The 22,397-nt window shown below is 37.9% G+C and overlaps 1 protein-coding gene across 1 annotated transcript in view; it reads left to right on the plus strand.

Annotated features, from left to right (window-relative positions):
• LOC124288569 (glutamate decarboxylase 1-like) overlaps positions 1 to 22,397 on the plus strand; it is a 41,934-nt gene that overhangs the window by 16,110 nt on the left and 3,427 nt on the right. Inside the window, exons 3-14 of the mRNA XM_046725121.1 lie at positions 391 to 627; positions 2,211 to 2,301; positions 2,780 to 2,886; positions 3,744 to 3,859; positions 5,538 to 5,617; positions 9,007 to 9,178; positions 10,741 to 10,805; positions 13,346 to 13,424; positions 18,640 to 18,789; positions 20,521 to 20,570; positions 21,846 to 21,900; positions 22,204 to 22,293. Coding sequence (XP_046581077.1) covers positions 391 to 627; positions 2,211 to 2,301; positions 2,780 to 2,886; positions 3,744 to 3,859; positions 5,538 to 5,617; positions 9,007 to 9,178; positions 10,741 to 10,805; positions 13,346 to 13,424; positions 18,640 to 18,789; positions 20,521 to 20,570; positions 21,846 to 21,900; positions 22,204 to 22,293 — 1,292 coding nt within the window. The remainder of the gene's footprint in view (positions 1 to 390; positions 628 to 2,210; positions 2,302 to 2,779; positions 2,887 to 3,743; positions 3,860 to 5,537; positions 5,618 to 9,006; positions 9,179 to 10,740; positions 10,806 to 13,345; positions 13,425 to 18,639; positions 18,790 to 20,520; positions 20,571 to 21,845; positions 21,901 to 22,203; positions 22,294 to 22,397) is intronic.

Here is a 22,397-nt window from a genome sequence, read left to right on the forward strand (position 1 = left end):
TCCATACAATTAAGTCATTAGGAACTTTCAAATGTGCAAATCAAGACTAAACATGCGAATTGTGTGAACAATATTTCTGTAGTTACTATATTACATTTGTGATGTTCATGGCGTTGATGTACAGTAGAACAACGGGTTAGAACTGGACTTCATCAACCCATGCTTGCTGTAAGAGGCGACTAACGGGTGGCCAGGGTGATGACTTGGTCCATGTTTGTTATCGTCTCGCAATTGCTAAGATCGATGCTCATGATGTCAATCCCAGGATTGTCTGGTCCAGACTCCATTTAGTTACCGACCGCTGTTATATGGCTTGAATATTGCTGATTGTGGCGTTAAACAACGATTTAAAAACATTTGTAATGGAACAGTGCATATACCTGACAACAGATTTCCTTAAGTCTGGCGGTTCGGAGAAGATGTGCCGCTTCCTCCACGAAATAGCTGACGTCCTGCAACAGTATCTGGTGAAACAAAAAGACAGAGGAGGAAAGGTCCTTGATTTCCACCATCCTCACCAACTCCGCGAGATGATGGCGCACTGTCTCGACATCCACGAGAGTCCACGAGATCTGGAGCAGATACTCAGCGACTGCAAAGAGACGCTAAAGTACTGTGTTAAATCAGGTGGGCAGGAAAGCATTATCTCGTCGTGAAGATAAAAACGAATTCAACACATTGCGTCTGATGAGACGCTTGAACCTGTTGTTGAACTCGTTTACCTCTCTTAATGACAGATATACGACCTTGACCGTACAAGCGACCTTGACCTTGACCTTGTATGTGGCGTTGACCTTAAGAGGTAAATATGAATGAATAATTTCGCTTAAAACAAATTGTTATGGACGTCATTCCACCAACTGCATAAAATACAAACCATTTTCTCCGATACCTCCCTGCCTGGCGATCTCACAAAACTTTCCCAGAACCTGCGTTAACAGCGAGCGAAACATGACCTGGCCCTGTAAACGAAGGATCTGGGAATCCTTGTTGCAATCAGATGTCATTTTTCTAAATCGATTCTGTTAACGTCCCTTTTGTTACCAGCTCGATTTGGAAAATGTCGATATGTACAAATTAAAGCCCAGACAGTGCACAAATAGACCTTCGGTGCACAGATGCCACGGCGGTCAGAAACTTCAGGATGTATAATATATCCACAACGGTATAATACCGCTGCACTATACTTTGCTTTTGGAACTTGTTCGTTCAATAAGGTGTTCTACATGAATGCTTTGTTTACGCGTAAAGAGAATTTACATGACGCTGATTAGATGACTTTAAAGTTGTCCTGACTTGACTCAGATTTTCAAACTCCGTGCCCTTACACCTTCAAGCAGAGAGTAGGGACTTTGATTTTTAAGCGGTTGTCATTCTGGAAGTATCAACATTCCGACAACAACACTACATCCAAAGACAAAGTAAAAATTGTAATATAATGTATATGAGGATTCTGTTCAGATAATACCTTCAGCTACAATTCTTCCAAAGAGAAGACTGGTTAAACCTCCACGTTCTCACTCAGTCACTTATCTCGTATAGTATTTCAAATTTGAACCTCTGTCAAATACCAGCAGAAGGGATTCGATTCTCCTATTCAAGGGATTTTCATTGCAATGTTTGATAATGCTTAATACTTAGTCTTACTTGTTGGTGATGGTACAATACACGCCCAGTGGAATCGGTTTCAGATATATCAAGAATATTTATTTGGCGAAGACGTTATAGTATAATTGCATAGCATTTCCTTCCCCATCAAAATCAGCACTAGATTTTATCTTCAGCATAAGAGGAAAATAGCGACCATTGGGATCGGGCGGTCAGGATCGGTTACACAGATGATGCATGCCATGGCAGCCCAAATGTGTAGATTGATGCTGATGATGTTAATCCCCTGATTGCCTGATCGACTGGATTGTGTACATTCATATAGCTGACATATTGCTGATTGCAGCGTTAAGCAACGAACAAACACATCATTCCGATCACATCATCGGTTGAGGCAATAAATGTTGATAATTCATCCAGGTTAACATCTGCAGAAGCTGACAGGCAACGAATGCTGAACTGAAATTATTTGAATATTATTCATCCTGTTCATCGCTGATATCGAAAGAATGTTGTGTTTTCTAATCGTCCAGCGTTGGCGTTTAAGACAGCAAGACAAAGATACCATGTTCAAGAAATCAATCCAGAGTGTCATTTTGCAGGTCATCCCAGATTTCTCAATCAGCTTGGAACCGGAGTGGATGTTATTGGCGTCGCCGGGGAGTGGCTTGCTGCAACAGCCAACAGTAACATGTAAGTATAACTAAGCCTGTCGCAGAACCGGGTCAGGAAATATTCCAAACGTTTCATGCGTGTTTTTCTACCTTGACGTGGCTTGTTAGTTAACGCCACACTCAGCAATATTCCAACGATATGGCGGCGGACTGTAAATAATCGAGTCTGGAACAGACAATCCAGTGATTAAGAGCACTGATTCGGACTAACATGGACTTTTGTTAGTAATATGAGGTTCCTGACTGGTTGATCGAGTTTCGATTATTTACTGTCCGTTGTAATATAGCTGTAACATTGCTTAGTGCGGGGTGAAATAAATGACCTTTTGACATCATTTTCTTTCTTTTGGAACTAAAATGGGGAAACATGTAGAACTTGTTTGCTACCAATGTTTCAAGTCAAACAAATTTTATAATTAACGTATATAATTCGGCAGCTTTTTTGGTAATAGAATGCACGAGAAAGAATTATAAAAAGAATGAATATTGTCTTCTAGGTTTACGTATGAAGTTGCTCCTGTGTTTACGCTTATGGAAGAAATAATACTGCAGCGAATGCGCAGCCTTGTTGGATGGGAAGAAGGTGACGGAATATTTGCTCCCGGTGAGTGGTGGTCATATCTTGTCATCCAACATAAGATACGTTTCCAAATTTTGATCATTTTCAGCTAAAGTATAGGCACAATGATATTGAAAAATTGAATTAATTTTCTATTTCAAATATTTGCCAGTGTTATGCCACCAATTTAGGATGAGTCAAAAGTGAGCAATTGATATCTTGCATCGAAATGTGCATAGCTTTATGACATTCACGGTCTCGTCCTTCCCTGTCATATCCTTTTCTTTCTATACTTCCCATCAAAAGTTTAGACTCTTTTAAAACACTCACTATATGTTATGTATATATATATACGGTTACATCGAATATAGATTTCTCCACTAACTTAGTGGAACCATCTGCAAACCTTATGCAGATAAATTGCACGAGGATCATGCATCAAATTGCTGAAAAGCATGTGCAAATGTCGTGCATGCGAACAGCTGCGTTTTAGTGTAAGGTGTTGTTAAGAATTCGTCAATATTCACTGATTTTTATCATTTATTGCACTCATGAGAATAATCTTTTCGACTTACGAATATGTTTTACAATACATCAGTTCATGTGTAAACAGTACCTTTAAACAGTATGGCATGTTTTGCAAAATCTAGTTCAGAACAGTTGCCTGAAGTAAGTGGCTACATTTACACTAGTGAGTCTAAAGTTTTGATGGGAAGTATATTGAGGCTCTAAATGGAATTATTGTAAGTATGTAATTATATGAAGATAACCAAATAAATAACTGTAACTCTACAGTTGTCGCTGACTATCGATAATGGCTGTTTACCTTCACTGTTAATATAGCACAATACATCCAACCACTATTGTCTTCAGAATACAGTAGCATGCATATATTCCGTTAGGTGGCGCTGTTTCCAACTTTTATGGGGTTTTGATGGCGCGGCACCGCACATATCCGGACGTGAAGAAAGACGGGATGGTTGGCATCACACAACCGGTGTTGTTTGTGTCTGAACAGGTGACTTTCAGCTGAAAATTGTGGATTGTATGTTATTGAATTATTGTTTCCTGTCCGTGGTGAGGAGGAATATATGATGTAATGGTTGTGTATTAGAGTATTTGTTTATTTGCAAGGGGTACATGTAGGCCATTGGCCCATGGTACATAGAACACCTGTCCACAGAGTTTAAGTATTTAGTTGCACATATTATAGTCGGTGCAACACGTTTCATATTTTTGACATAAGTATATATACATCATTGCTGTGTCAGACGCATCGCAATACGCGTGACCATGACCTGATTTCTCAAGTTTTTACTCAAATTTCAGTTTGACAATATGAAACAGCTGATTTTCTATAAAACAAAACAAAACAAACTTGAGTAACCTATCTACTATACCTAAATTGTCTACTATGTTTGAATTAAATATCGATTTCAGTTTATTCCGGGAAATACATTTTCCCGTGTTTTCTCAAAATTGAGTGAAAACGTTAACTTAAGTCAAAACTCAGACTTAAGTTTGTTTCGATAAACCGTGGCCAAATCTTAGCAAACCTTTATAACAACGACTTACTGACAAAGCTCAAGGTGCTTATTAATGGTTAATATACACCAAGTGACTATACTGATCAGGGGCGGATCCAAAGGGAGAGTTCGGGTGTGCACATATGTTAACATAGTACATGTACAGTCACATTGTAATCTTCATATATACATAATATGTTTAGATTATCTATAATAATTTACGTGTCGCTTTACCTGATACGGAGCGTGGGTTTCTTACGACTCAAAAGTTGTTTCATCGTGGGTTTCAATATATTTTAGCCCTGAGTAAAGCTTTCATATATCTGTGAGACACGTAGGGGTATTTCCAAAGTTGATGCTCAGTGATACTAGATAATGCCTTATACTGAATTATATCATACCTTCATGCGGGTATGTTCTATGTTTTTCTTCAATAACGGACTTGCTTTTGCGTGTGTTTCTGTTGTTATTGTAGGGTCATTGCGCTAATGACAGGGTCCAAGTCTTTATTTCGTATGAAGGCCTCCGGCCCTTATACAAAGATACAAATAATTATTACAATGATGAATATAGCATTGGTGCATTGTAAACACGTGTACTATAGCCTAAGGGACATGGTGAAATACAAATACATTATCCATTGACCAGCCGCTGTCATAGCTCAAAGCTCACACATAAATATTTACAAAGATTTATTTAGGGATTCAGTTGATGTAGAAGATAACAAGTGATGAAATTTATCGATATACGGATTGCCTTTGTACATTTGTGGTAAATAACATTTTCCTAGATTATCATAACATTCACATATAAGAATAACATGAAATTCTTCTTCTATTCCTTTATTAGTACATATGGGACAAATACGTTGATTAAAATCAACTCAAAACCACCGTCCCTCATTAACCTTTATTTTTAGAATTCCCGCTCTGTCTTAGAGTTAGAGCAGAATCTAACTTCCCCTGAAAATGCGGTGGAGAATGCCATTTCTCGATTTGTTATTGGTGTTTTGGGAGAGATTTTAACGTCAATGTTGGTACCAAGGTGTTTTGTAAGAAAACTTCTAAGATTAAAGGTTCTTATTGCCTGTTTCAGATTGCATAGACGATCTTGCTTTGAGTGGAAATATACAAAAAATGAGTTGATTCGAAGTTCTATTCTTCGTTTCAGAGCCATTATTCTCTGAGGAGAGCAGCTGGACTTCTGGGAATTGGTACCAACAATGTGATATCAGTTAAATGTGACCAAAGGTATGTTCAAGCATTCGGAGCATACACATACTTCATACAGTCGAGCACCGATGTCTCGATATTCATGGGACCAAGAAAAAATATCGAGTTATCCGAACTTGGAGACATCCGACCAGGCCATGTCATCACATATTACTATGAAAGAAAACAAAACGCTTCTCAATATGTTTTGATTCGAAACTGTTTAGTCGTAACAGTGAGTACTTCCTAATTAAGTCCTTCTTAATTATTCCTAATTAAATAAGTGACACCTTCAACTCAATTAGCCCTAATTAGTTTACTCTACCGCATCCCTTGGATTCATACCGCACCGTGTGTTACCGTGTGGAAGCAACCTCAGATCAGAGGGATACTTGTCCATGAAAGGTGGGTGAATATCGAGTTTCTTTGCAAATATCGAGTTAAAAGGGTAATTTTGCTTGTTGGGATCATGAAATTATATCGAGATATCCGAAATATCGTGACATCCGTATCGAGTTAAAAGAGCTTGAATAATTAGAAATAAAGCTACTCTGTTTTCAGTTTTGCGGTCCTTTATCGTTGATTTAAGACCGCTAAATTAAACATTTAGCGGTCTTAAATCAAAGAGAAAGGACCGCAACATTGAAAACAGAGTAGCTTTATCTTCATTCTAGCACGACTGATAAGCGTTTTAAAACCGAACTGTTTGGCGCGCAAGAACACAAGGCGTGAAGGGGCCTTTTTCCTGGCAATCGCATGGAATCGTCCCGTTGAGGGACAGGTTGTTTAATGAACAAAATAAGACATTTTCAACAACATAAATGCTTTATTTCAGGAACCATTATGCTTGTATTTGTAACAAGTAGCATACATAAATAATAAAAATACAGTTTATACTGTGAGCAAGTACAATTATTTGATTTTTCTCAAGCGAATTATTGATCTCCCCTACTGTATGACAATCGACTCGCCCCAATTCAACTCGCTACGTTTAGTCGCCGCTAGTCTGTCTCACAGTCCCTGAACCACATTAATTTCCCTACTGCCAAGCCCTCTCTGCAGTGCTAAAGCCTTAAATAAAGCAAGTCTAGATTTCCTCAGGTTCTGAATCTCTGGTCTCCCTAGGGCTCCTTTTCAATATAAATGGGCTTGTTTGTTACTATCAAAATTATATATATTCAGAGACTAAGCCTTAGTCTAAGTCGCCGCTAACTTTATTCACGGAAATAATTGTTGATAACCACCCTACTATTCCCAATTTGGTAAAAACCTGACATGCCACGTTTTATGTGGGATACATGGACAGTGGAAGTGGAAGGACGCGGCATTACGGCCGGGACGGAAGCGGTCAGGTTAGGACGTATGGGCCGACGTGTGTTGTCGACGTCAACACACGTAGATCTGGACCCGGTTTGAATATACTGCCGCATTTGAGCTGCTGACGGATTTTCCAGCTTCGTAGTTTCTTCACTGGGATTAGGGTCAAGAAACTCTTCTTCAAACCATTCGCTTTTTACTTCAAAAACACCAAAGATGCTGCCGAGATAGAACATTGCCGATGTCGGACATGTTTGTTTACAAACAATAGGGTCTACGAGTTCGTTGTATTCATACGCGGTGAATCGGTCACTTTAATTAGCGGTCTTAAGCTGCCATTTAAGTACGGTTTTGATGAGCTCTCAGCCAATCAGAATCGAGTAACACACAATGTCGTGCTAGAATGATAAATTATGAAGGATTTTGCCGGGGCCGAGATGTTATATCGAGACAACCGAGATATCGAGTTACCAAAGTTCGACACAACGGTGCTCGACTGTATTATCTGCAATATATGTGGTCGTTTCGATTGACCATATTGGTATTCCAGGGGAAAGAAGTCCCCGGTGCCCGTAGGTGTTCTGAGAGCCGACCCTGCTGATCCAGCCAGAGCTGGCTGGTTGCCATCGTGCTTCTACGCTCATGCTTCCAGGTTACGCAAGACCAAATATATTCCGATAGACTTCTATAGTAACGTTATATTTTTTTAAATCAACCAGGCTGTCAACAGCCATTCCATGTACACATGGGTACACTCTGGCCTTTAAACTACAATAAAAAACACAAATTCCCGCCAACTTATCCTGCCAATATTCCGAGCACAGGAGGCTGAGCACATCAACATTCCGCATAAAATGCCACTTCCTTAACAATATCTGTATACAAATAAGCATATAAAGTCATGGCGATACAGCACTAAATACTTAAAATTGTGGTCAGTTTTTATTACTGGATGAATGTGCATTTAAGAAACATAAAAATCTTACACTATTTCATCCAATCACAGCTTTCACATGTCTCTATCTCTTCAGATGTTTACATACGCTTCTAGCTCAGGAAGCATTTAATTCTGATTTAGTGTAGTTGAACTTCTACTCTCGTACGTACTCACTACTCCATTGTCTTTACCAGCTATGCTATGCTATGCTATGCTATGCTATGCTATGCTATGCTATGCTATGCTATGCTATGCTATGCTATGCTATGCTATGCTATGCTATGGGATTTCTGGATATTTCGACATGATGGCTGAACTGAAGTGAACTATATTTCAACTCAGGCCACAGACAGCGGCATATGAGGTTACATATGTGTTACAATTAAATATATCCATATAGATATTTACAATATATGTGCAGTCGAGTATTTCATATATACAGATACACAGACATATACATATATATGCAAATAGATTGGATAAAGATACAGGTGAATATATAATTGACACTGTAATTATTTTGATACTGTAATTGCGATTTATTTTGATTTATGGTTAAATGCTCATTGTACACAAATGTGATTCATTCATTTTTTCAGCAGCTGGATCAAACAAATGACACATCACACACTTCTTTCGCTACTTAGGAGATAAACGTGACGCCGTCGGTTCCAAATGAATTCCCGTGCTTCAAATACACAATAACACCCGGAAATTGGCCAACACATGATCTTTATCGACATTGTAAACACAAAAGTAAACCAAAAGGTCCACACACGTTTTTGTGTCTGCACTCATTGACATCGAGTACGGGCACAGCAGCGAAATGTCATCAGCCGGCCGTTTCGGCTCTCTCGCATGGTAGCATCTGGAACTGCTCATTTGTGACGTCATTTGGACTTTACGTCACAATATGATTTTAATGACGTCATCACAGCTGACGACGTAACAATACAATGAAGAGAGCGATATTTGTATGTGTTAATATGCAACGCATTTCCGGGAATCGAATACCATTTGATCACCTTTTTCAACCAATCAGATTAAAGAACACAGTGACTTTTGGTTTACAATTGTTCTTATATGACGGTGACATAGACAATTAATTATTACTTTGTGACGATTTATAAACGTCGTTTTGCACTGTCTGTATTGGATTTCAATATTTTCACAGGGGTAAGATGATCATTGAAGACCTGGAAAAGAAGATCAACTTGGCCAAACAGGATGGCAAGAGACCTATGCTTGTCAACGCAACTTGTGGGACAACTGTGTTTGGAGCTTATGACCCGGTGGAAGCAATTGCGGACATTTGTGAAAAATATGAAATGTGGTTGCACATCGATGTGAGGACCTTTGGGATTATATTGAAAACACAAGACACCTGTCTAAATATTACAACACAGTTGTATATTTTATTTGATACGAAACGAAAACAAATGAAATGTGCTTCTCGCTTTAGTGTTAAATCGTTGTCATTTCTAAAAAGAACTGACAGAACGGAATAGACCTTTGCAATGCCTAAAGTGTTTTCATCACCCTTTGTCTGCCCTAATTATTTGAAATACAACGCCTTGTATACAAAGTCATTTAAAGAAATGTACTCGCTGATATTGTTTTAAAAATTAGTTGGAAGATATGTTCTGTTTCTGTCATGATATTATTTGAAGATTTATGTATAATGGAAATTAGCTGACGATCTCGATAGGAAAGTAAACATTTCTCAAAATATTCATGTTATGAAGCGTGGTTGAAAGGTTCTGAGCCAAACCAAATTGGAGTTGATGAAGTCTGCCCTTAACTGTGTTTCATCAAACTCCGTTCCGCCCTACACATCTTCAAGGCGTCCTCAAGGGTATAAAAAGTCGTCAACAACAGAAATGGCGTCATCACCAACGAATCACACTCGCTCAGTTACTTTCCGCTGTGTCGCTTTACATGCAGTTGCCGAGCAGAACAGATTAGCAATGCCACAATATTGACCATTAATTGTCTGGTCATTCAGCAGGCAGTCGAACGGCAGGATTTCATTGAAATTCCAGAAATCTGAAACTACCAGTTCATGGAACAGACTTTGCTATCTTCTGCTGAGAAGTTCGATGTTTCAACTGTTTTGAGAGTTGCTAGACTGTGTCAGACAGTGGCTGGCTGATAAGACGCTTCTGTACAGTAATACGTAACATGATGCATCTGGAGAGTTTCTGATCATGAATCCGCAGAAACCTTCTTCATGAATGCTTCTGTTTTCAAAATGTGCTCCCTCACGATGCCGAATGTATTGGCTGATCCAAAGTCATATCACTTGTAACAACACATTCCTTTGTGAGGGCAGGTGACTATTCTTCTGGTCTCTCTCTTCCCCTTCCGAACCCCTGCCATCTTCTAAAGAGTGGCAAAGGGAGGAACCGGATCCCCTATAGTTGGCACAATGTCCGCGTGGATGACTATTGGAGGTCTTCCTTTCAACTGGAGATATCTGATAACATAACAAATAGCCCATCCTATTGCCAATATTTTCATCAACAGAGAATACCGAGTTGCTTTGATACCGCAAGGGGTTCAAATGCAGCCTGTAAACATGGCGAGTATTGGACTTGTAGATTAAAACTGCTGTGGGTGTACTGGTATTAATTAGGCTCAGAACTTTTCAGCTAACAACTTCATAATTCTTGAAAATATGGGTCGGTAGATTCCTCTACCCTTCAACAAGACATTGCATCGGGAAGATTGTGGCTGCTGCGTGGCTACCATATTGCAAATGAAAACCTAAGGGAGAATGTCCTTTGGGTTTACTGTTGATCTTTTGCACCAGGCCTCATCAGGCGTAATAGGCTGTAGTAAAGTCTATCCTGTTCTGATTACAAACATCATACAATCACTACTTTTTGCTTGGATCCTCCTTTTTCAGGCAGCATGGGGAGGATCGGCTTTGCTTTCTCGCAAACACAGACATCTTCTACAGGGCGCACACAGGTAGGACATTAATCTCCCCTATGATGTAGAGGACGACAGTAGCATCCAACTTTTCGGTTTTATTTGTAAGAGATACATTTTAGTACCTTTTTGTCTTTGGTAAGTACCCTCGGTCTGGCACTATACACACAGTCTAACACTCTTTTCATAAATGCATGACACTTTTTATGGACAACAGCTTCTTCCTATTCTTTATCAGAGCTAATTCTTTCTCCTGAAACATTGACATTACATGTAACAGGTCAGTAAATATGAAAGACGATCATATATCGATATACATCGTTGTCGAAATGACACCGCCGCCTCTGACGTAGAAATCACAGCTGTTCTCGATGTGTTCCAGATCAATAGGTGTCTATGATGTCGTCTTTAACATCCTTCATGTCTATTACTAATGTGAACAGTAGTTTCGTGTCCTTCAGGAACTCGCCATTGATTCAAAACATCTCTAAGGTCAAATATTGCGTGCTTTACATCAACGGTTGTTTCAAGGCTGCTGCCACTCATTTTTAAAGCATATTCTTCTGGGCACAAATCTGGAAAACCACTATTGCTTACAAATCACCATCGAAAGCTGTTTTCGATTCCAATCTTAAATCTGAGCAAAACGCAAATTGTAGGAACAAATTTAAAATTAAGAGTCACTGTTTACAACACTTTAGCTATAGGAAGTGGACAGAAACAGTAACCGACTAAATTGAGAAGCTAATACTTTCATCTCACTTTTATATTGGATGTTGCCTTTCAGAGACAGGTCCATTTCTGGACAATATGTTTGCAAGATTACGTCGGGACTATTTCCAATTATCGGCATCCTTTTCCCCAATAATCAGGACATGTGTAGAACTTGTGGACGTTCATGTTTAGTTTAGAGATAGCAGGTTCACTTTAACAGATATGATCTGCACTAACAAACGACGTTGACAGAACCGGTTTGATCTAAATGGAAGCTTCTCTATACACAGGTTCAGATTGCTAGGAAGCAACATGATATTAATTCACTTGACATTTTAGGAAAGAGCATGTTTACAATTTTGAGCGGTGGACTAAATTGTATAATGATTGATACATGTTTAGGATAAGCTGAAACTGAAAGAGTACGTTTGATAAAAAGCAAAGCAAAGCTCAGAATCCAGGCATTAAATGTTCCTTCAGAACACATTAGCAGCATTATCATTACTGGAGGAAAGTCGCTCGACAATAATGGATATTACACAATAGCTCCGCACGTTATAAAACCGTGCATATAAAACTACTAGAATTATTTTGGACTCATATATCACAATTTTATGTGAATCCATTGCAATAACTCCATACAATGAACTGTATAGCAATTAGCCCCTTCATAACTATAGTTAGAATCACAGCTCGTTATTATGACTCCACGGGTCCATATTTGCTTCTCATGCAATCAGCTCTCTATCTGGCAACAGATTAAATCGTGATCGATACGGGTGTAATCGATACCCTCTCCAGAGCGGAATATGCCTCCGATCCTTTCCCTAACCTCTTTCACGACGAGGGGGGCCGTGTTTGGACTTCTCTGCCGCACAATCACTTGTGTGGACTTAAACAATTGAAAAACGGTGACACAGGAGATTTCCCCGATAGAAAAGTAATGATCCCCCGCTCCTGAGAAAATTATGCAGTACTTTATCATCCGGGAGACAGGTGGTTGTGGAATCTGTGAAGAAAATTGAATAATACAGCCTGAGATCGAATCAGCTGTCGAAGGGGAATGGCTGAATTAACCTTATATCAATGGTGGCTTTTTACCCTTCACCTACGTCAGTGACTACATTTTTGGCGTTAAAAACATGGAAATAATAGATGGGAAAGCTTCCGTCGAATCGATTCCCAACTTCCTGCTTTTTCAGTCTGTGATTTACCAAACACCGCGCTTATTTTATTGATTGACGTATGACATGGTGAAAAATATTCAATTTCAACAGACACAAAATTTATATATATACTACAGTGTATATGGAATGTAATATTACAGTACACCCACGCGTCTATTGCTGGGTCGAAGACATACTCGTCGGTGAACATGTTTTAAGGCTATTTTGTAGTTGATCACACGACATGTGCAACGCTAGCAGCGGGTGTCATTGTGACACCGGTTTTTATCATTTCCATTTTGTTTATTTCATTTTATTTAAAAAATGTTTTGTATGTTATCGGACTATTTAGCGTGTGTACAGTGTATTCAGGTAGTGTTTCAACCAGGATCCATAATGGGCAAGGCAAAGAAGTTTAAAAAGGGCACCCCCAACCTTAAAATGGCATGCAATGACAGATTTCCAAGTATTAAGACTCAAAGAGCATAGCTATTTCACTTAACTTCAACATGAAATAGAAACTAAAAGAAATCAATTCTTGTGTTAAAAAGATAATAATAACAGGGCAGGGCGCCAAATAACAGGGGCAGGTCGATGTGCTTGCCTAAAATACCTTGGGTAAACACTATCAGTCATGGAATTTAAGTGTGACTTTGTGTAACACAAATTACTATGTTGACGTTGCTTTGTCTGTTGCAGAGCTGACTCATTGACATGGAATCCACACAAGATGATGGGTGTACCCCTCCAATGCTCAGCCATTCTCACGAAGCACAAGGTACCATATATAAAATCATATACGCATACTCCCATTGACGAATAACATAGTAACCCTCATATATTGATTGATAACAGCATGTAACATATACACATTGACTAGACGCCCATATACTCATTAGATCCACACAATGCAACTCATACAGTCATTTCCTAGACACTATCAAATACCCGTACAATCACTAGCTAGGAAGGACGGTGGGGTAGCCTTGTGGTTAAAGCGTTCCCTCGTCAGGCCGAAGACCCGGGTTCAATTCCCCACATGGGTACATACTCATACTCTTATTGACTGTACACAGTGTAACACTCACACGCTCATTGACTGTACACAATATAACATTCATACTCTCATTGACTGTACACAATATAACATTCATACTCTCATTGACTGTACACAATATAACATTCATACTCTCATTGACTGTACAAAATATAACATTCATACTCTCATTGACTGTACACAATATAACATTCATACTCTCATTGACTGTACACAAATATAACATTCATACTCTCATTGACTGTACACAATATAATATTAATATTCACATTGACTGTACACAATATAACATTCATAGCATTATTGACTGTACACAATATAACCCATGTTCTCATTGACTGTACAAAATATAACATTCATACTCTCATTCACTGTACACAATATAACATTCATACTCTCATTGACTGTACAAAATATAACATTCATACTCTCATTGACTGTACACAATATAACATGTTCTCATTGACTGTACACAATATAACATTAATACCCTCATTGACTGTAAAAAATATAACATTTATACTCTCATTGACTGTACACAATATAACATTCATACTCTCATTGACTGTACACAATATAACATTCATACTCTCATTCACTGTACACAATGTAACATTCATAATCTCATTGACTGTACAAAATATAACATTTAAACTCTCATTGCCTGTACACAGTGTAACTTATATACTCCCATTGACTGTACACAATATAACATCCATCCTCTCATTTACTGTACACAATATAACATTCATACTCTCATTGACTGTACACAATATAACATTCATACTCTCATTGACTTTACACAATATAACATTCATACTCATATCATTGACTGTATTCATTCATGTTCTCATTGACTGTACACAATATAACATTCATACTCTCATTGACTGTACACAATATAACATTCATACTCTCATTGACTGTACACAATATAACAACATCTACCTGGTTAACTGTTCTTCATTGACTGTACACAATATAACATTCATACTTCTCATTGACTGTACACAATATAACATTCATACTTCTCATTGACTGTACACAATATAACATTCATACTCTCATTGACTGTACACAATATAACTCACTCACTACTCTCATTGACTGTACACAATATAACATTCATACTCTCATTGACTGTACACAATATAACATTCATACTCTCATTGACTGTACACAATATAACATTCATGTTCTCATTGACTGTACACAATATAACATTCATACTCTCATTGACTGTACACAATGTAACATTCATACTCTCATTGACTGTACACAATGTAACATTCATACTCTCATTGACTGTACACAATGTAACATTCATACTCTCATTGACTGTACACAATATAACATTCATACTCTCATTGACTGTACACAATATAACATTCATACTCTCATTGACTGTACACAATATAACATTCATACTCATACTGTACTCATTGACTGTACACAATATAACATTCATACTCTCATTGACTGTACACAATATAACATTCATACTCTGTACACAATGTAACATTCATAACTGTACACAATGTAACATTCATACTCTCATTGACTGTACACAATATAACATTCATACTCTCATTGACTGTACACAATGTAACTTTGATACTCTCATTGACTGTACACAATATAACATTCATACTCTCATTGACTGTACACAATATAACATTCATACTCTCATTGACTGTACACAATATAACATTCATACTCTCATTGACTGTACACAATATAACATTCATACTCTCATTGACTGTACACAATATAACATTCATGTTCTCATTGACTGTACACAATATAACATTCATACTCTCATTGACTGTACACAATATAACATTCATACATTGATACTTCATACTGTCATTGACTGTACACAATATAACATTCATACTCTCATTGACTGTACAAGCCCATTTCTCTCATTGACTGTACACAATATAACGTTGATACCCTGACTGTAATTGACTGTACACAATATAACATTCATACTCTAATTGACTGTACACAATATAACATTCATACCCTAATTGACTGTACACAATGTAACATTCATACTCTCATTGACTGTACACAATGTAACATTCATACCCTCATTGACTGTACACAATATAACATTCATACCCTAATTGACTGTACACAATGTAACATTCATACTCTCATTGACTGTACACAATGTAACATTCATACTCTCATTGACTGTACACAATGTAACATTCATACTCTCATTGACTGTACACAATATAACATTCATACTCTCATTGACTGTACACAATATAACATTCATACTCTCATTGACTGTACACAATGTAACATTCATACTCTCATTGACTGTACACAATGTAACACTCATACTCTCATTGACTGTACACAATGTAACTCTCATACTCCCATTGATATAACATTTATAATTGATAACATTCATTGTATTCATACTCTCATTGACTGTACACAATGTAACTGTTGATACTTCCCATTGACTGTACACAATGTAACATTTATACTCCCATTGACTGTACACAATGTAACATTCATACTCTCATTGACTGTACACAACATTCATAACTGTACACAATATAACATTCATACTCTCTCATTGACTGTACACAATATAACATTCATACTCTCATTGACTGTACACAATGTAACATTCATACTCTCATTGACTGTACACAATGTAACATTCATACTCTCATTGACTGTACACAATGTAACATTTGATACTCTCATTGACTGTACACAATGTAACATTCATACTCTCATTGACTGTACACAATATAACATTCATAATTCTCATTGACTGTACACAATATAACATTCATACTCTCATTGACTGTACACAATGTAACATTCTATACTCTCATTGACTGTACACAATGTAACATTCATACTTCTCATTGACTGTACACAATGTAATATTGATACACTCATTGTCTGTACACAATGTAACTTTGATACTCTCATTGACTGTACACAATATAACATTCATACTCTCATTGACTGTACACAATGTAACTTTGATACTCTCATTGACTGTACACAATATAACATTCATACTCTCATTGACTGTACACAATGTAACTTTGATACTCTCATTGACTGTACACAATGTAACATTCATACTCTCATTGACTGTACACAATATAACTATCATACCCTCATTGACTGTACACAATATTCATAACATTGACTACACAATGTACTCCCATTGACTGTACACAATGTAACATTCATACTCTCATTGACTGTACACAATATAACATTCATACTCTCATTGACTGTACACAATATAACATTCATACTCTCATTGACTGTACACAATATAACATTCATACTCTCATTGACTATACACAATATAACATTCATACTCTCTTCACAATGTACACAATGTAACATTGACTCGTCACAATGTAACTTCATACTCTCATTGACTGTACACAATATAACATTCATACTCTCCTTCTCTAGACACAATATAACATTCATACTCTCATTGACTGTGGAGAATGTAGCCCTCATACTCTCATTGACTGTACACAATGTAGCCCTCATACTCCCACTGACTTGACACAATGTAACACATATACTCTCATTGACTGTACACAATGTAGCCCTCATACTCCCATTGACTCGACACAATCTAACACTCATACTGTCATTGACTCGACACAATGTAGCCCTCATACTCCCATTGACTAGACACAATGTAGCCTCATACTCCTATTGACTATACACAATCTCACATTCATACTGTCATTGACTCGACACAATGTAGCCCTCATACTCCCATTGACTAGACACAATTCATACTCCCATTGACTCGACACAATGTAGCCCTCATACTCCCATTGACTATACACAATCTCACATTCATACTGTCATGACTGACTCACATACTCCCATTAGACTCATACTCCCATTGACTATACACAATGTAGCCCTCATACTCCCATTGACTTGACACAATGTAGCCCTCATACTCCCATTGACTATACACAATCTCACATTCATACTCCCATTGACTCGACACAATGTAGCCCTCATACTCCCATTGACTCGACACAATGTAGCCCTCATACTCCCCATTGACATTGACTATACACACAATGTAAGCCCTCTCCTACTCACATTAACTCATTGACTGTGACACAATGTAGCCCTCATACTCCCATTGACTCGACACAATGTAGCCCTCATACTCCCATTGACTAGACACAATGTAGCCCCTCATACTCCCATTGACTCGACACAATTGACTCATACTGTCATTGACTCGACATGTAGCCCTCATACTCCCATTGACTCGACACAATGTAGCCCTCCTATTGACTATACTCACATTCATACTGTCATTGACTCGACACAATGTAGCCCTCATATACACAATTCCATTCATTTGACTATTCACAATCTTGACTCGATTTATACTGTCATTAACTCGGCACAATGTAGCTTCATACTGTCATTGACTCGACACAATGTAGCCTCATACTCCTATTGACTAGACACAATCTCACATTCATATACACTCACATTGATACTCACATTGACTCGACACAATGTAGCCTCATACTCCCATTGACTATTCACAATCTTGCATTTATACTGTCATTGACTGGACACAATGAAGCCCTCATACTCCCATTGACTAGACACATTCTCACATTCATACTCACATTGACACGACACAATGTAGCCTCATAATCACATTGACTAGACACAATCTAACACTCATACTCTCATTGACTCGATACAATGAAGCCCTCATACTCCCATTGACTAGACACAAGGTATATGATCTTATCAATACAACCTAGAATAAGAAGCAAATAACGTTATGGACAATATTTGATAAACTGAAAGACTTCTCTCCATGATCGTTGAATCTGTAATTTTATATAACAGGATCATGCCATCTTACTGTGACTTGCAGGGTCTTCTTCTCGCTGCCAACCAATCCAATGCGGCGTACCTGTTTCAAAAGGACAAGCTGTATGATGTGAGCTACGACACTGGTGACAAGACTGTTCAGTGTGGCCGACACAACGACATCTTCAAACTTTGGCTCATGTGGAGATCCAAGGTACGCTGGTGTCCTGGAATGAGGGGAATAGATCATATCGGAATAATAATCAATTTATTATGCTATCAATAAAGTAAATCTCTCATATCTTTGCTGACAATGATGTGACACTGCCTCTCACTAGATTGATTGCAACGTATCCTGGTTAAATTTCATTTGTCCAAGCTCAAGTCAAGATCGCCGAAGCTGCTATATCATTGCTTGTAGAACCCTCCTGATGTTTGTTGAAGATAATTGGCATGGCATTTTTGTGTGTTCCAAAACAATTTCTGCTGACTTTTTATAATCTAATCGCCGTATTGATGACACACTACATGTTTGGAAGTGCCTGGTCGACCCTTAAAGAAGGAACTATTGACATATTTGACGAATATGTGCATCTTGATGGAAGGGATTTCTTCCTGAACAGGTCGAGCAGTTGGTTCAGGAAGTAAAATCGTCATATAGAGTGAATTAGATAACAAATGCGTATTTTAACATTGGTTGTAACATAATTGTCCCGTTAGAACACTCTTCACTCTTCAGCCGGCAATGCATTTTTATCGAACCACGAATGTATGTGGGTGTCTTCGTGAAGACCCCGTGATGCCAGTGGTGTCACGTTCGTTATTGCATTGATTACCGTGTTGACTTCTATCAGCATTTCACAGCAGTAGACAAGGTGATGTGAAGGCACTGGTAGTGTCGTCACCATTACGTCTACAGTCAAAAACCGTTGTATGGAGGATGAGTCGACTTACTTATCCGATATTCGATACAACCGAAAGTGAACTTGGTTAACATCTCCGTCCGGAATGAAGAATAAAAAAACACAACGAGCGAAAAGAGAAAATTATATTCATGTCCCAAATTACATATTTTATTGATAATTATTGCCAAACGTGATATATTAGTGAACTGAAGCAGCTTGCATACACAATGCATTATTAACGGTGTTAAACATGCACGCAATGAAACAAAACAGCTCACATGTTACACTTCCGCATCATGAGTTCACATAAAACGTAACGTGAAAAAAAGGAAACTTGAATGTCATGTGATTCAATAATGTCCAATTTTGTTCAGTTCAATGCTTTCGACATAAAGCTTTGTGAGGGCGGATTGGTAATTGTTTCTATACTAATGTCCAAAAGAAAGTTTACAACGTTTTCAAAATAACCTTGAAGAATAACCAAGACAACCCATATCAAAATGATTATTTATTTCGCAAGAACAATCATTTTACTACAACTTAGTAAAAGCATAGTGAATTTCGTCAAAATGAAATGTAACAAATGAGAAGGATTATAAAGCAAAGTCACATGGGGTAAAAAAATTATTAGTAGCTCGTGTCCAGGTAGAGTCACAATTGGATCTTTATCACGACACTAAGGTTTCTTCAATGGCAAGTGACGAACATAATTCAAAGACTTTGGGGATTCAACTTCTTTATTTGTTAAACACGACGTTTCGCTGTTAATTCTTCCCGTGAAGAAAGAATAAGAATTTATTCCGAAACGTCGTGTCAAGAAGGAGTAAAAATTAACTCCAAAAGGTCGAGTTTAACAAAATTAATAAAGAAGCTGATATCCAAAACATCTTTGACTCTTTCTAAGATGTCCAATCAAGGGAAATGCAGGAAACATCTGAATTTCAGTCAACGTCTTTGTACTGTTTATGATGATATTATGTTCTGATGATATTATATTGTTGATGATGTCTTCAGCAGTTATGGTTTTAAATATTTCACAGGGTGATGAAGGGTTTGAGGATCAAATGGATCGTAACTTTGAGCTAGCAAAGTAAGTACAACAATTTTACTTTTTTTTTAGTAAACTGACTACCTGTATGACGATAGTTTTCTGCCTCAGTTGACTCAATATTTGTAGACAAAAGATCTGTGTTAGAACTGATCTTCAGTAACCCATGCTTGTCGTAAGAGGCGACTAACGGGATCGGCTGGTCAGGCTCGCTGACTTGGCTAACACATGTCATGTATCCCAGTTGCGTAGAACGATGCTCATGATGTTGATCTCAGGATTGTCTGGTCCAGACTCGAATATTTACAGTGCCATATAGCTGGAAAATTGCTGCAACTAAACTCACTCACTAACTCCATAACTTCATGTGATGTCACTTCAGGAAATTTACTTCCATGTCAGGCCTCGATAAATATCATTAGAGTGAGTGAATTCTGCGCGCCTTTTGGCAATATTCCAGCTATATCGTAGCGGATACACCAGATAATATACAGTGGAGTGGCCAGATCATATGGTAAATTCTACTTCCTGGTTCGAGCCCGTGCTATGAGGTAACTCATATGTTCCGTTTTCCTGATCGCCCATAGAGTTAGTGAGTTTAGTTTTACGCCGCTTTTAGCATATTGCAGTCATATCACGGCGGGGGACACCAGAAATTTGCTTCACACATTGCTTCCCACCGCCCCGATTGCACATAGAACTACTGTGCACACGTGCAACAAACACCAGAGAGTGACCCCTACCCACTCTGGGTTATGATATCAATCACTTGCATGTGTGATCGATGCACGATTCTGTACATGGCTATAAGGTACACACATGTACACATTATATCTTGGGCGTTGGGGTAGCCTAGTGGTTAAAGCGTTGCTCGTCACGCCGAAAACCCGGGTTCGATTGTTCACGTGAGCACAATGTGTGAAACCCCATTTCTGCGGTCCCCTGCCGAGATATTGCTTAAATATTGTTAAAAGCGGCGTAAAACTAAAACTCACTCACCCACTCACACATTTTATCTATACATGTATATTTTGTGACGGTTCATACACAATATCGCCAACAACACAACTGTTAGTTTGTGTATTTTGGTTTTATTGCTACTGGTTGCCATATGCTATGACAATGGAATATCTCTTTTTCGAAACAATTTCTGTGTCGTTTCTACAAAATTTCCGTGTCGTTATTTTATGTCATGATTCGTTTTAATTATTGAAAGTCAACAGGGGTATTCATTATACTCATATATTGTTTGACGACTTGTTTAGTCAAGATGTACGCAATGTTTCTAATGGGCTGACCTTTTATTTCAAATAACAGATATCTTCTTGGGAAAGTGAAAGACAGGGAAGGCTTCCACCTTATCCTTGACGAGGTAAACATCGTTTAAATTTAGAACAAATAATATATAATGTGATCATATTTTGTAAATTGTTAGCGTCATTAAGTTTCATCGACATATTTTACATTTTACAAATTAATAAATATATATGTAGCGATCGATAGATATTATATCTATATCCTAGTGCGGAGGCATGTGTCAAGAAGGGCCCCCAAGACTATAGTCTCAATTGTTTGTCTCAATGTACGACCCTGATGATTGTGATCGGGAAGTGGTTCTGTAACTTAATATGAATACATGTTCATACACATAAATATGAATTGTATTCCCTTCCAGATTGAAGGACCTAATGTGTGTTTCTGGTATATCCCACAAAAATGGCGATCCTTAAAACGAGAGGAAATACCTGATGAGGATCTCCATAAGGTAACATGTTCCTTTCACGTTTGAAAACTGATTGGCATTTGTACCATTATATTACTAACAGTATTCCGTTTGCTGTATCTATCTTTAGAGCTTCAAGGCATTTT

The sequence above is a fragment of the Haliotis rubra genome, unplaced genomic scaffold (assembly GCF_003918875.1).
Source record: "Haliotis rubra isolate DU_JTF1 unplaced genomic scaffold, ASM391887v1 Scf42, whole genome shotgun sequence".
NCBI lineage: Eukaryota > Metazoa > Mollusca > Gastropoda > Lepetellida > Haliotidae > Haliotis > Haliotis rubra.